This window comes from Ursus americanus, chromosome 29, assembly GCF_024610735.1.
Source record: "Ursus americanus isolate L20-20 chromosome 29, mUrsAme1.1.p, whole genome shotgun sequence".
In the NCBI taxonomy this organism is placed as follows: Eukaryota; Metazoa; Chordata; class Mammalia; order Carnivora; family Ursidae; genus Ursus; species Ursus americanus.
The window spans coordinates 31,941,556-31,957,433 of NC_142155.1; the positions used below are offsets into that span (position 1 = coordinate 31,941,556).

Here is a 15,878-nt window from a genome sequence, read left to right on the forward strand (position 1 = left end):
AAATGGGAAAGGGGTAACGTAAGAGGAAGTGCTTGGGACGCAGAACCACAATGTCCCCGTCCCAAGACGGCAGGGGGCACCACCACCTCCCGGGTTGGTTGTGAGAGCTAAGGGCCAAGGCGAAGCGGGGTCGGGGTGCGCGGCCTGGGGGCTCCCCGCCTCCCCGCGCCCCGTCCGGGGCAGCCCGGCGCCCGGCTCCCGAGCCGCGTCTCCCTCCGGGCCACGCGGGGGCGCTGTGGCCCGCCGGCGGCCCGGGGCGCTGCGTGGTCGCGGCTGGGGGCGGAGGGGCGGCCGCGGGGAGGGAGGCGGGAAGAGCGCGGCACTTCCGCTAGCCGCTCGCTCACTGGCCGCTGCTGGAGGCCGCGTCGGAAGCGGAGGGAGAGCGCGGCCCGGGGACCGCATTCCCCGGCCCCCCTCCGCCCCACGCGGCCCGGACCATGGACGCCAGGTGCGGGGCTAGGGGAGCGGCGGGCCCACGTGACCGAGCCCCCGGGCCACGTGACTGCCGCTGCTGGGCACGGAGGGGCCGGGTGGGGTCCCAGCTGCTGGGCGGCCGGCCCGCGGGGCCCGGAGCCGGCAGGGAGGGAGGCGCGGCGCGGACTCGTGCTCCTGGCGAGGGTCCGGGAGTGTCGGGCGGAGGAGTTGGGAACCCTGGCGCTCCCGGATCCTGGAAGGCGGGGTGGGAGGAGGGGGCGCCGCCTGTGGCCAAAGCGGCCGGCGAGCGCTGGAGGGAACAGAGGGAACCTGTGTGGTCAGAGGGGCGGGTCCGCCCCCGGGGAGGGAGGGAGCCCTGCTTGGCCCGCGCCGCCCCCCGTCCCCCCCGCCCCAGGAGAGAGAGAGGCTCTTTGTCCGGGCTGGGCTGCCGCTGAGGGGGGCGGGGAGACTCCGGGCCCTTCTCCAGTGTAGTCCCCTCTGGAGGGCCGAGTGGATGAGGAACTGCACCCTAACCCTTACGTCCGCTGTCCCCGCAGGTGGTGGGCAGTGGTGGTGCTGGCTGCGCTCCCCTCCCTGGGCGCAGGTGGGGAGACCCCCGAAGCCCCTCCAGAGTCATGGACGCAGCTTTGGTTCTTCCGGTTTTTGGTGAATGCTGCAGGCTACGCCAGCTTTATGGTTCCCGGCTACCTGATGGTGCAGTACTTCAGGCGGAAGAACTACCTGGAGACAGGTGTGTGCGCTAAGGGTGGGTTGGTGTGCTAGGTCCGTTTTATGAGTGCTGACTAGCAGTCCAAATAGGGGTGTGGCTTGGAAAGGGAGGGAGGGGGACCTGCAGGCCCGGCAGCGGGGTAGCTGGCTGCTCTGGGGAAGATGAGGTCTGGACCTTGTGTGCCTTTTTTTAGGCAGGGGTCTCTGCTTCCCCCTGGTGAAAACTTGTGTGTTTGGCAACGAGCCCAAGGCCTCTGACGAGGTTCCTCTGGCTTCCCGGTCGGAGCCGGCAGAGACCACTCCCACTTGGCAGGCCCTGAAGCTGCTCTTCTGTGGTGCGGGGCTGCAGGTAGGTAGGCGGGCGCTGCTTCTCTTCCTGGGTGGGGTCCCGGTGCACAGGGACTGCGCGGAACCGAAGTTTTCACCCTACCAGTCCCAACAGTTCCCTGGCTAGTGTGTTACGTGGCCCCTCCTCCCAAGGGTGCACTGTACCATCATCTTCTTAGAAGTGGTTGGAGGACGTGCTGTCTTTTCCTTCCTTCTTTCCTCTTACCCTCTTTTCTGTGATGTCTTTTGTGCTGCTCCTGCACTTCCCCCTTGCGATGATGTGTCTCATGTAGTGTTAACCCACTGATCGAAGTTTGGGGAAGCCCTTCAGCCTTCCCCGCTACATGTGAGAAGGAGCTAAGATGCTGAGCTCTCGGCACTTGGGCGTGCGCACTGCTACCTGTCCACATGCTGACCTAACAGGTGTCCCATCTTTTAACTCCCTGAATTGACTGAGAATAGATAGGAAGATACCTGGGATGGAGTCGGCTTTAACAGCCCCTTGTGTGGGGCGCACAGGGTCTTCACACACACTGGATTCTCTCCAAGGTGAATGCAAGCTTGGGAGGGGAGACGAGTTACTATGGAGGGACCAAAATACGTCTGCTGTCCTTTAAATCATTTAGATACCTGAGGAGAGGGAAGTTGTCCGGATGCTTTTTTACCCCTTTCCCTTCTCTTGCATCTCTTCTCCCCTGTCCTCGTCCTCCCCCGCCCAGGTGTCCTATCTGACTTGGGGAGTGCTGCAGGAAAGAGTGATGACCCGCAGCTATGGGGCTACCGCCACATCGCCCGGCGAGCGCTTCACGGACTCCCAGTTCCTGGTGCTAATGAACCGCGTGCTGGCGCTGGTGGTCGCCGGCGTCTACTGCACCCTCTGCAAGCAGCCCCGCCACGGGGCCCCCATGTACCGCTACTCCTTTGCCAGCCTGTCCAATGTGCTTAGCAGCTGGTGTCAGTACGAAGCGCTCAAGTTCGTCAGCTTCCCCACCCAGGTGCTGGCCAAGGCCTCCAAGGTGATCCCGGTCATGCTGATGGGCAAGTTGGTGTCTCGGCGCAGCTATGAACACTGGGAATACCTGACAGCCGGCCTCATCTCCATCGGGGTCAGCATGTTTCTGCTGTCCAGCGGACCGGAGCCCCGCAGCTCCCCGGCCACCACGCTGTCGGGCCTCATCCTGCTGGCAGGCTACATTGCCTTCGACAGCTTTACCTCCAACTGGCAGGACGCCCTGTTTGCCTATAAGATGTCTTCGGTGCAGATGATGTTCGGGGTCAACTTCTTCTCCTGCCTCTTCACGGTGGGCTCCCTGCTGGAGCAGGGGGCCCTCCTGGAGGGAACCCGCTTCATGGGGCGACACAGTGAATTCGCCGCGCACGCCCTGCTGCTCTCGGTCTGCTCCGCGTGCGGCCAGCTCTTCATCTTCTACACCATCGGGCAGTTCGGGGCCGCCATCTTCACCATCATCATGACCCTCCGCCAGGCCTTCGCCATCCTCCTCTCCTGCCTTCTTTATGGCCACACTGTCACTGTGGTGGGGGGTCTGGGGGTGGCTGTGGTCTTTGCTGCCCTCCTGCTCAGAGTCTATGCCCGGGGCCGCCTAAAGCAGCGGGGCAAGAAGGCTGTGCCTGTCGAGTCTCCGGTGCAGAAAGTTTGAGGGGCCTGAGGGCTGGAGTGGAACAAGACCCTCACCACGCCAGTTTCCCTCTCCTACTGTAACTTTTGAGGCGGCTGGCTCGGGGGAAGAATGCAGGTTTTTTTCTCAGTATCACCAACCAGCTCCGCAAGTTGGGGTTGAGTCCAAGAGGCAGCCTTCCCCTTTGCCTTAAGTCACCCGTTCTCTAGTAGGGATTCTGAGGACCCGCCTCAGTGCGGAGGGGAGCCGAGAAGGCAGAGGCACCTTCCGAAGCCCCCACCCCCTCCAATTTCTGGAGGTCTTGCCCTGTGGGCTCCACCAACCTCACCTGTGCTTGTCCACTACCCTGAGTAGCCCACCCTTGCAGACGCCCACCCAGAGACCTACGGTTCTTACTCTGGGGAGAAAAGCACAAGTGTTGTAGGCTCCAAGTGCTGCTTTCCCAGGAGTCCGTGAAAGATGGTGCTGTGCTGGAGGAGGGGGATGGGAGAGCCCTGCCCAGTGACACCACCTTCTCCGCTCCTGGATCCCTAGGCTCTGCTCCAAGAGGCAGTTGCAGGTTTTGGTACTTTGGAAATGTAATTTTGCTCTTATAATTTTATTTTATTAAATTAAATTGCAATGGGCTTAAGTCCTGTGTTTTGGCTCACTCGAGTATATGCTTTAGGAAGGGGACCAAGAGGATATTATACGTGCTAGTTTGAAGCTACCTTTTAGAGTCAATGTTGGGGAACTTCAGAAGTGCTAAGTGGCTACAGGTGACCTTAGCTTTCACTGTACCAGAAATACCTATCCTCAGAATGACAGCAGGTACGACTTGGGATAGAGCTAAGGAAACTCAGAAGGCAGCATAACATCCACTTTACAAGGAGAGCATAACTGTATAAAACTGTGTCTTTATTTGCATACTTTAATCTCAACAAAATAAACAAAACCACAATACACATCCAAACCCCTTGTCAAATATCAGAAGGGATAGGGCTTGAGGGCCTTCTTTCCTGCCTCAAAGACAGGAGAAGGGAAAAAAAAAAAAATCACTAGACATCGGCAGAGGGAACCAGGTGAACCAGGGCCACTCAGGGCTGCTGGGGAGCCAGGGGGACACTATACAGCGGGCACAAGGTCCGCAGGTAGGACTAATCTACTTCTTCCATGCGAGAGGCATCCTCATCACCCTCAAGGGGGGGGATCTCATCAGGAACAGCAGCACTGGGTTCCTCTGCTGTCACTTCGTCTTCATCAATGCCTGGAAGTAGAAAAAAATGGCACATGAACTTTGATCCAACTAAATCAAAATTTGTCCCTGTGAGACCAGCTCCCCGGTTCCTTGCCCCGCCCTCTGGTAACAAAGGTACTCACCCAGGCCTAGCTTGATCATGCGGTAGATGCGGTTGGAGTGAGTCTGGGGATCCTCGAGTGAGAAGCCAGAAGACAGCAGAGCCGTTTCAAAGAGCAGCACCACCAGGTCCTTGACAGCCTTGTCGTTCTTGTCCGCCTCCGCCTTCTGCCTCAGTGTCTCCACGATGGGGTGGTCAGGATTGATCTCCAGGTGCTTCTTGGCCATCATATAGCCCATCGTAGAGTTGTCCCGAAGGGCCTGGGCTTTCATGATCCGCTCCATGTTGGCCGTCCAGCCATAGGTGCTAGTCACAATGCAGCAGGGTGAAGACACTAACCTGTTGGAGATTGTCACCTGTGGACAGCCACAAAAACTTACGTTGATAGGAAATCAGGTTACCATTTCCAGGCTTAAATGACCGTATGTTAATTTCTATTCTCTGAAGAAACTCAAGCAAAGCTGAAACCTTTGTCCAATATTACAGATATACCAACCTTAAGTTAAACCTGCCTGGTTTAGACAAGCTCTAAACCAACGAGGCTACTTACAACTACTCATTGCGTAGCGCCCCGAGATTAGGAGGGAAGCAGCCCTAAAAGCACTTGTTTACAAAATACATCCTAGGTCCCAGAATTGTTTACCTTCTCAACTTTCTTATCCAAGATTTCTTTCATGAGTTTGCAGAGGTTCTCAAACTTGGCCTTGCTCTCCTCCATCTTCTTCTTCTCCTCCTCATCCTCAGGCAGCTCTAGGCCCTCCTTGGTAACCGAGACCAGACTCTTCCCGTCAAACTCCTTGAGCTGCTGCACGCAGTACTCGTCGATGGGCTCCGTCATATACACGACCTCGAAGCCCCGCTTCCGCACTCGCTCCACGAACGCAGAGTTGGCAACCTGCTCCTTGCTCTCACCTGTAGGGTTATTGAATGTGACTCAGGTCAGAATGTCAGTTCCCAGGGATGCCCAAATGCCCTCCCTACCCTCCTCACACCCGAGAGGCTTTGATCAGACCCAGGCTCCAACGCACCAGTGATGTAATAGATGGACTTCTGGGTCTCCTTCATGCGGGACACATACTCGGACAGAGACGTCATCTCATCCCCAGACTGGGACGTGTGGTAGCGCAGCAGCTCAGAGAGGCGGCGCCGGTTGGTGGAGTCCTCATGGATTCCAAGCTTCGAGGGCGGGAAAAAAACAATTTTACCTGTAAATAATCTGTTACCCTCTATGTGAATGAAAAATAACCGTCCACCATAAGTTTTAAGTAACTGTTTTGCGTCTCTACCTTAAGGTTTTTAGAGAACGCCTCATAGAATTTCTTATAGTTCTCTTTGTCTTCTGCCAGTTCAGAGAAGAGCTCAAGGCACTTCTTCACGATATTTTTGCGAATGACTTTCAAGATTTTGCTCTGCTGGAGCATTTCTCGGGAGATGTTCAGGGGCAGGTCCTCGGAGTCAACCACACCACGGATGAAGTCTGCAATCAACCAGGGAGAAAGAGAGTTAAAAATACACAGGGCAGGGACACCTGGTGGCTGTTAGTTAAGCATCTGCCTTCAGCTCAGGTCATGATCCCAGGGTCCTGGGACAGAGTCCTGCATTGGGCTCCCTGCTCAGTGGGGAGCCTACTGCTCCCCGTTTGTGTTCATGTGCTCTCTCAAATACATAAAATATTTAAAAAAATAAAAATAGGAGTATCTAAATTCAATAGGACCCATTTTCTCACCAAACCTTCATTTGCCATGTTATCTACAATAAAGACTTCATTTTCAAAAAACCCCCCCAAAACCAAAAAAACCCCAAGACCTCCCTTTCTTGAGAATGCTGAGGGGGCTTCAACGGCCTGTGCCCAGCTACATGAGACCAGGCCCGCACTCACTGAGATACTCTGGTATCAGCTCATCACAGCTGTCCATGATGAACACACGGCGCACGTAGAGCTTGATGTTGTTCTTTTTCTTCTTGTTCTCAAAGAGGTCAAAAGGAGCCCGACGGGGGATGAACAGCAGTGCCCTGAATTCCAGCTGACCTTCTACAGAGAAGTGCTGAAAAAAAAAAATCCAAGACGAACCAATAGTATACTTCAAGACAGAGGTGTTTATTCCCAACATCACTTCAATGAACAGTTTAGAACAAAGACCTTCCCCAAGAACCAAGGATAAAAGAGATGCCCTAGGACAGCTGTTGAGCAAATTTAGCTCTCACACCCTGAATTAAGCTAAACTGGGACAGCTGTGTCTAACCCTTCGAGCAATGAGAAAACAATACCATCAAGAACCTGCCATGCAGACAAAGTGAGGTCACTGGGAAGGATGTCCTTTCTTCACCCTGGGTCACCAGTAGGTGAATGGACATGGCTCCGTGGCACTCAGTTCCCACCTACCGACCAGGTGGGCAAGTTCCACTTGTCCACCACCAGCAGCACCCTTCTGCCTGTTTCTCTTATTGGGTCCACATGGAAGGCTTCTCACCTTGACCGCCAAGTGGTCTTCCCAGTCATTAGTAAGGCTCTTGTAAAACTCTCCATATTCCTCCTGGGTAATGTCATCAGGGTTTCTGGTCCAAATGGGCTTGGTCTTGTTCAGTTCTTCCTGATCAATATATTTCTCCTTAATCTTCTTTGTTTTCTTTTTCTTGTCCTTCCCACTATCATCCTCCTCATCTGAGCCCACATCTTCAATCTTGGGCTTCTCTTCATCATCTTTATCTTCTTCCTCTTTCTCCCCTTTCTCCTCCTCTGCCTCATCATCACTGATTTCTTTCTCTCGCTCCTTCTCCAACTGAAAGTACAAAACACCCGTAGTTTCAGAATACAGAACACCGAAACACCAGGGCCCATCCCCTTCCCCTGAGCAGCAGACATGGTATGTGTGAGGATCGCCAGCCCACACTCACATAAAGGGTGATGGGATAACCTATGAACTGCGAGTGCTTCTTCACCACTTCTTTGACACGTCTCTCCTCTAAATATTCTGTCTGGTCTTCTTTAAGATGGAGGATCACTTTAGTACCCCGGCCAATGGGCTCACCTAGGAAAAGTCAATCACGATACAGTAGGGACAGAAAATGAAATACAGAACTGTAACGAAAAAACTACTTTACAAAGAACATGCTTAAGATCTCTATTACAGATTTCCCCAGAATTCTAGACCACACAACTTAACCAGAAAGTCAACTTACCATGGTCTGCACGAACGGTGAAGGAGCCCCCAGCAGAAGACTCCCAGGCATACTGCTCATCATCATTGTGCTTTGTGATAACAACCACCTTTTCTGCTACCAGGTAGGCAGAATAAAAGCCAACGCCAAATTGTCCAATCATGGAAATGTCTGCACCAGCCTGCCAAAAGTTTTTAAAGTCAAACGCTAGTTTAAAAAAACACAAAACAGCACACCAAACCAAAGAATATCCCCAAAAACGAACAGTGCGTGTCTAGCTAAAACACCACATACCTGAAGAGCCTCCATGAACGCCTTAGTTCCAGACTTCGCGATAGTTCCCAAATTATTTATGAGATCCGCTTTGGTCATACCAATGCCTGTGTCCACTAGAGTCAGGGTGCGTTCCTGGGGGTTGGGGATGATGTCAATTTTCAGCTCTTTACCGCTGTCCAACTTGGAGGGGTCTGTCAGGCTCTCATAGCGAATCTTGTCCAAGGCCTAAAAATACAAATTTCAATTTTACATTTCTGCTTCCCAAAGCTCATCTTGATCCAAAAGAAAACTTTTTCACGTCCAAGTAGCCTTAGTTGTGATTACCACCCCAACCTGAGGTTTAAGAATCACAGTTAGAATTACAATATTCCAACTATGCCCACAGAGTAAAGCAAACTCTTCTAAGAACAGTAGCAGTTTTATCCCCTCCAACGGCAGCCCCACAAAATGCCAAACCACTCTTCTCCCTTCTCCTGAATGCTGAAAACAAATACCACAAATGAAGGTACCCAAAGCACTCACATCAGAAGCATTACTGATCAACTCCCGAAGGAAAATTTCCTTGTTAGAATAGAAGGTATTGATGATGAGGGACATGAGTTGGGCAATTTCTGCCTGGAAGGCAAAAGTCTCCACCTCCTCCTCTCCATGGTGCACTTCCTCAGGCATCTAAAATAAGAACGGTCAAGAATTACAAAAGAACACCATGGCCCCATATTTAACACTCAAGTTCATCCCAGTCTCAATGAAAACTCAAAGAGATTTACTTCAAACTGCTTTGAGCTGGGTACTAAACATATTCCTGAAAGACTGTAAAACGTTTTCTTCAAAGATACCAGCCTATACCCTTACGAGGAACCCAATTTAGAAAGAAAAATTCAAAAAGCTTCTTTAACACAATATACAATGTCAAATGTTTCGGAAAGGTATCTTGGAGTCTAAACACTTTAAATGGTCCATGGGACCCAACAGCCTCATCATCACTGGGTACCTTGTTGGACATGCAGTTCGCGGCTCCAACACAAAAAGGGCTCCAGGCATTTGAAGGAGAAAACCACTGACTGCAGTTCTGTTACCTTTTTGGTAGGAAAAACAATAGCCCAAAGTGACTGATTTCATGTTAAAAGAGGAATAATTGGGAACTGGCTCTCCCACTGGGTATCTCCCACAAGCACATGTGGGATTGCTGCCTCAGGGCACAGGAGGATTACCCCTGAGACCGGTGGATACCCGCCCTAGAAGCTACTAAGACAAAGAGCCGAGAAAAGCAAAAGCTCCACCGTGACCCCCTGAACACACGTGACTACAATACAGGACCAATACAGGACCAAACCAAACCCAACTAAGATGGTGGCTGTAGTCCGCTGGGCAGACCCTCGTCACTGCCGGACATGCGTCGGCCAGGGCCACGCGAGGAGGGGGCGCCACCGCGCAGCCTCCCTTCGCCCCAGCATCCGGGCACCAGGGCGGGGCGCCGGGCTCCAGAAGCTTCCAGAACAATCTCAGCTCTCTGGGAGGGGCGGGGGAGGAAAGGGCCCATGAATCTTCCAGAGCCTGCCCCCTCTTCTTCCCTCCCCCACACTGACACTGCAGGAAAGATCTGGAAGAAGGGAGAAAGCACCATGGGCCAGAGCCAGCCGTAAACGTTCCTCACTGAAAAACCTCACAGAAAAGAACCGAAAACACTTGAAAAACGCTTCCCACAGGGCAGATGCCAAAGCCAGGCCAACACCAGGCTGTGCTGAGTCACGTCCAGCGCGCACACCCACCACCCTTGGGGACTCTCCGGCGCCCCGTAGCCGCGTCCGGAAGTGGAGAGGCAAACATGGCAGCGTCCCGGACCGGCGCGGACACCACGTGCAGCTGCCCACTACCCCAAGCCCACTTCGCGGCCCATCTCCCCCACCGCTAGTCGCCGCCCCGGGGAAGCCCCCCCACCCACACACGGATTTAAAAATAAGCCTAACTCACGAACCCCCTCCCTCAAACGAAATTTGGAGTCGTCCTATTCCAGGGGCCGCTCCAACACAACAAAATCTAGGCTTTGATAAGGACACGAGGAACGAAAGCAACTCAAAAGACCATTCCAGGAACAAAAATCTGAATGGAACTCCAATCTTACCTTAAAGGAAAAAAGCTGTAAGCACTACAGACCACGGTGCGTACGGCCTGCGTCTGCCTACGACTCCGCAAAGGGGCTGCGCGGGGGTGACTCAAGAGAGCTGCTGTGCGCCCCCAACCGCTCTATATACGGCGAAGCACAGCCCAGCTGCCCGCCCCCAAATCCCTCCGCCTTAAAGGAGGCTGCCTGTCAGCCCCGCACCTGCCGCTGCCCGCCCACCTTGACGTCATGGACCAAAATAGGGGAGGGGGCGGGGAAGGGCGGGAGCAGCAGCTCTCAGTCTCCGCCTTAAGAGCACACGCAAGTATTCCTTTTTGTGGCCACATCTCCACAATTCCAAGGCATGATCCCTCTCCAAGAGCTAAAGATTGGAAATGCTCGTATGTCATAAACGGGGGATATAGGGGCGCGGATGCCACTGACCTTCCTATAAACCTGTGAGGCAGGCGCCTCCAAACCCAAGAGTCCTGTCCTGGAGGAACATCTAAAAAGGTGGAGGGCGGAGATAGAAGCGGCCAACCACTCCGACCTCGGCTCCCAGGTTCGACTTTTTTGCTACAATCTGCCCTACGCACTCCTACAGCCCTGATAAGGGGAAGGGGTTTTCTTTAGGGACGGTGCGAAATTCTAGGTCTAACTTAGGCAGCCCCCGGATCCCCGCCCTCCCTGAGGCAGGAGGAAGAGTCAGGGCTTTGCAGCGGGGCGTGGCTCCGGCTGGGGGAAGGGCGCCGGCCTGGGCTGGCAGGGGGACTCTTTGCCTGCGCCCAGCGGAAGGAGCGACGACGGCGGTACTGCGATTACTTCCAGCAGCTTCCAGACCCGCCTTGGCGGCCCCGCCCCTGCCCCGCCCCTTTCCTCCAGGCCCCGCCCCGCCTTCTGCGGCCTGGGCCGTCTCTGCAGCTGCTGTGTTACCCATGCGACTCTGCCGGGGTCTCCGGGGAGGAGCAGGTGGGCTCTCCCAATCCTGTTTATCCTAGGAAGCGGCGGGACCCTGTTTTCCACCTGCCAGGCCCAGCTAGCTTGGCACTCCCTCGGGAGTGGGACGGAGCATAAAGGAAATGATTGACCCCCCCCTTCCCTATCAATCACACGGCCCTGGGCTGTAGGGGCGGTTGGGCCGGCGCCGCCTTCAGAGAACAGAGACTGGGGATGCGTTCGCCACCGCGGGGGGATGGGAAGGGGGACCCCTCCCCAACTCCTGCAGTCTCCCACGTGTGTAGAACACTGAGACATGAGTCTCCCTTGCGTGAGCACATCGAGCCATTTCTCAGTCTGGTTTCATTTTTTTTTTCGCCCTTTTCGCTCCTGCAGCTGCCAGACCGGAGGAGGAGGGGGTCTCCAGGGACCCCTGCAGAGTGGCAGGGAGTCTTGGAGGTCGCTTGAAGACGTTGGCCAGAGGGCAGCCCGCTGCAGTCTGCCAGAGGTTGAGCTGTGGCGCCGGAGCTCCCAAGCCCCCACACCCTTAGCCTGTCCAAAGAGCTTTGGGACGCCATACCTCACTTGGCTCTGCCCCTATTGCGTGCCTTCCTGGAGGGGAAGCTGTCCTTGTCTATCCAAGGCCGCCATCTAGGAATCCTGTCGGACCCACAGCCCCTCCGGAAGAGAATGGCCACTTCCTGCTCTGTGACCTTGTAGATGTCCATCAGCTGCCTTCCTGGCCCACAGTGTCCTCCACTGGAATGCTGGGGAGGGGTTTCCCCCCAAAAAACACCACCACCCCTAGTCCTTCTTCAACAGCCCTGGTGCCCCCATCTTCCTTCCTTTGTATTTTCTTTATTCATGTGTTAAATTCCAGAGAACAAAGGACCCTCCCTTTCCTTATCTTTGCCCCACACTCCAGACCTCATCATCCCGCTGCCACCACAATTTCATTTCTCCTTACTCTTCTGTTCCCCTTCCTATGGTGTGTGAAAAACCTGATACTGGAAGTTAATGAGCTTGGGAAGGGTGCTGTTACCAGGATTCTCCCAGGGTTTCTGTTTCTGATCAAAATCTCAAAGGAAGTGTGTCATCCCTCAACATACCCTCTCTCCCTCTGGGCAGAAGGGGTCTAACAAATTAAAAATCTCCCTAGTTCACAAAGAGCATTCACACCATTCCACAGTCCTGTGAAGTGGTGAAAGTGAGTCTCCACAGTCTCGGAACTGGGACAGCAAGGCTTCAGTGAGATCAGTCAGCTCAAAGCCTTTGTTGCACCAACCGTTGCTCCTTGCTCCAGAAATGGAGTGGAGATGCTGTCTCTCCCCCCAGGTCCCAAGTCCAGGGCAGAGCAGAAGTCACTCCTGGTCATCAGTCTTAGGATCAGAGACCTTTCAGGGGTCTTCTAATGGGAAGCTTTCACATCTTGTACTAGCACAGAAATTCTACCTCCTCTTCTGGAAGCCTTCTCCCACTCATTGACACTCACTTAAGCCCCCACAGTAAGTGCCTGGGAATGCAAAAATGCATAAACAAGATGGAGCTTTCAGCCCACAAGGGGCTGCTGCAGGACAGGCGTGAATCACAGCAACGTGGGAGAATTATCAGAGACTCCCAGCTCAGCCTGAGCAAGGGGGCAGGCTTACGGCTAAGGCTAGCCAGCCCATGGCACAGATCTATTCCCAGAAGAGGGAAAAGCATGGAAAGGCACCGCCCTGACAGAAGGGCCATAGCCTAGGAGCCCCAGAGGGAGGCAGAGGCGCTGAAAGTGACCCTGCTGGCAGGGTTCGGGTCACCAAGGGCCACAAATGCCATGCCAAGGCGTCCTGACCTTAACTTAGAGTGAGGGAAGCCACTGAAGGCTATTAAAAACAGCTTAAACCCCCTAGATCTCCAGAATCCTATTTCCGGCAGCACTTGGAATGCTCACTGTTCCCAAGATACCCTTTGTTCCTGACCAGGCCGCAAAGACCCAACTCAGCCTTCTGTTGTTGGAGGGTAGCCAGATGAAGCAAGAACTGACAAACTGTGGCCTGCAGCTGGTGGGCCTGTCGCTTGTTTTTATATGGCTTATGGGGAAGAATGTTTTTCACATTTTTTACACTGTTGAAAAAATCAAGAGAAAGAAAATATGAAAAGTACATGAAATTTGAATTTGTGTTCATAGAGCTTCACTGAAACATAGCCCCGCTTGCTTGCTTCCATGTTGTCTTTGGCTCATTTTATGCTGCAGTGGCAGAGCTGATAGCGCCACAGAGACCAGGTAGCTTGCGCAGTCTGAAATATGTAGTCTCTCACCTTGTACAGGGAAGACTTACCCCTGATCTAGCTAAAGCAGAGCGAAGTCTTGGAGCACAGACTCAGGGGCTGCTCAGCTGGGAATTCTTCTAATGAGGCTGCACCACTGACCTTTTAAGGGGATCAGGAAGGCTGCCAAGGTAAGAGGCAATGATGAATAAAGCAGCCCAAAGCATGAGGACCTCAGGGATTGTGTAAGCATGGGGAGTAGCTCTGGATCCTTGACTCTTGGAACACGCACCCTTCCCAAGCTCAGTGGCTGCCAGATGGGTCCTGTCTGTTCCGGTTCTACCCGGTTCCATGAGGCTTATATCTCTGACCTCCGTGGGGAATACCTGGCACTGACATCCTCACAGGCCGATGGACTTGATGTTCAGAGAGGTTGGACAATTGAGCCAGTCTGCATGGCCAGCCTGGGCTCCAGCTCTGCCTCAGTTTCCACATTCAGTTGGGACATGAGACATTTCTTTCACAACTTTCACTCACTTCATTGTTAGTACTGTACTTTTTGTTTTTGATGCAATGGCAATTTTCCTTCATTTTAAGTTTCCTGAAGACTTTGGAAAGCAATTGACTTTTGTTTATTGGTCCCACAACTTGGCAAACTACCTTATTATTCTAATTTGTTTTTTGTGTTTTAGGTACAACCCTATCTATCATCTGAGAACAATGACAGTTTGGTTTCTCACTTTCTAATCCTTGTATTTCTTATTTCTTGTTACGCTGCACCAGCCAGGACCTGCAAGTCGGCTTCTCCCTGTGCCCCTCACCCTACTTGTGCTCTCTCAAGCTCGCTCTCTCTCAAATAAATAAAATCTTTTTAAAAAAGTATTCATTTCCAATTATTTTTATATCATCTTTTTAAAAAAGATTTTATTTATTTGTTTGACACAGAGAGAGAACAAGCAGGGGGAGCTGCAGAGGGAGAGGGAGAAGCAGGCTCCCCACTGAGAAGGAAGCCCGATATGGGGCTCGATCCCAGGACCCCGGGATCATGACCCGAGCCAAAGGCAGATGCTTAACAGACTGAGCCACCCAGGCGCCCCTATATTATCTTTTAATTACGTTATAGACATACAATGCAATGTGTTTAATACTGGCTCTTTTGTATTTTAGACTTCTTTTATAACCTAGGATGTGGTTAATATGTGAAAAGTTTCCATAAATGCTTGAGAAAAATATATATTATTTAGTTATTGCATAAAAGTTTAAATATATTAAATCTATTAAGTCAAGCCAGTTAATTGTGATGCTCAAAGAAACAGAAAAAAACACATGGGGACTCCACGGGACACAGCTTGGAGAAGGCAAAAGCTGAAAGTGGGAAGATCACACCGGGGTAGGGAAGAGGCACGGTGTTCACCTTTTCTGTGGCAGAATGATGGAACATGAGGCCTGAAGGCAGGGGAGGAGGACCACTCTGCGTTGGAAGGGACCAAGGGTCTGTTTTAGGCATGTTATGGGGCACCAAAGAGAGAATTTTTTTTTTTTAAGATTTTATTTATTTATTCGACAGAGAGAGAGACAGCCAGCGAGAGAGGGAACACAAGCAGGGGGAGTGTGAGAGGAAGAAGCAGGCTCATAGCGGAGGAGCCCGATGTGGGGCTCGATCCCAGGACCCCGGGACCACGCCCGAGCCGAAGGCAGACGCCTAACGACTGAGCCACCCAGGCGCCCCCAAAGAAAGAATGTTCAGGAGACAGAGACTGATGGCTGAAGTCATGGACAAGAACTACTTTTCTCAGGGAAGAGTAGTGAAAAGGCCAGAGTTATGATCTAAGCCATTTTGAAATTGTAAATAGGGTATATTTGATATAGGGTATATATAGGGGTGTGTGTGTGTGTATATATATATATATATATATATATATATATATATATATATATATATATATATGGTATCTATTTATACACATATGAGTGTGTCTTGACTCTCTGAAGGCATAGTATTAGTGACCTAAGGCGGGGTGTGACTGAGTCCTGCCTGTCATTGTCAACTCAGCTCTAAATTGTCCTGCTCCTGCCATGACGTCCACCAGGTGTCCCTTCGTGTCTTGTGTATTGTTCAGTGTTCCCAGGTCCACCTGACTAAGGTAAAACTTAACGCCAAATCAGTTCAGCCCAGAGTAAATTACCGGCAGGGGAAGGGGTGGGGGGTGGGGGGGTTCTACCACAAACAACCCTGACCTACTTAACTACTCTGCTTGCCACCTGACTCGCCCCAGGCACAAGTCACTGCCCAATGTACAGTTCTCACCTGACTGGATTTCTGGGCCCCGTGCCTGCCTGGTCCACCTGCACCCAGATAAGGGACTGGCAGGGCTGCGGTAGTGCTACTGGGTGCTGAGGAACTCACAAACAGGAGGGACTAGGGTTAGACATCAGGAAGGACTTTGCTACTTTCACCTGAGGAGGATCACATGGGAGTTCCAGATCCTGGGAGGCTTGGGATCCTTGGGTATATGACAAGAGAACTCTCTGCAACGTTTTGAAGGCTAGGGAGGAATGTATACCGGGCTTGCGTTATGGTGTCACACACAGGAGGCCTTGTATCTCTCTCCCCTTCACTATCTGGGAATTCTCCCATCTCTCCGAGTCCATCTATCTCTCTGCTTATCTGATGGGTAGAGAGAGACAGGCAGAGACTTGTATTTACCCGGT

At 52.7% G+C, this 15,878-nt stretch overlaps 2 protein-coding genes across 3 annotated transcripts; one reads left to right on the forward strand and one right to left on the reverse strand.

Annotated features, from left to right (window-relative positions):
- The first annotated feature begins 310 nt into the window (after window positions 1-310).
- SLC35B2 (solute carrier family 35 member B2) lies at window positions 311-3,738 on the forward strand. 2 transcript variants are annotated; one of them, XM_045801462.2, is made up of 4 exons: window positions 311-448; window positions 972-1,165; window positions 1,338-1,492; window positions 2,190-3,738. In XM_045801462.2, the coding sequence occupies exons 1-4, from the start codon at window positions 438-440 to the stop codon at window positions 3,126-3,128; spliced, it is 1,299 nt and encodes a 432-aa protein (XP_045657418.1). In that variant the 5' UTR covers window positions 311-437; the 3' UTR covers window positions 3,129-3,738. The 2 variants fall into 2 exon arrangements, with proteins under 2 accessions (XP_045657418.1, XP_045657426.1); XM_045801470.2 differs by lacking the exon at window positions 311-448 and adding an exon at window positions 503-618.
- A 249-nt stretch (window positions 3,739-3,987) lies between these two features.
- On the reverse strand, window positions 3,988-10,156 carry HSP90AB1 (heat shock protein 90 alpha family class B member 1). The gene is made up of 12 exons (XM_045801448.2): window positions 10,002-10,156; window positions 8,402-8,548; window positions 7,898-8,104; window positions 7,625-7,784; window positions 7,340-7,473; window positions 6,916-7,224; window positions 6,324-6,489; window positions 5,731-5,921; window positions 5,473-5,620; window positions 5,088-5,356; window positions 4,467-4,800; window positions 3,988-4,353 (listed from the first exon to the last, which is right to left on the reverse strand). Exons 2-12 carry the CDS (start codon window positions 8,546-8,548, stop codon window positions 4,244-4,246), a joined length of 2,175 nt encoding a protein of 724 aa, XP_045657404.1. The 5' UTR covers window positions 10,002-10,156; the 3' UTR covers window positions 3,988-4,243.
- Window positions 10,157-15,878: the final 5,722 nt, after the last annotated feature.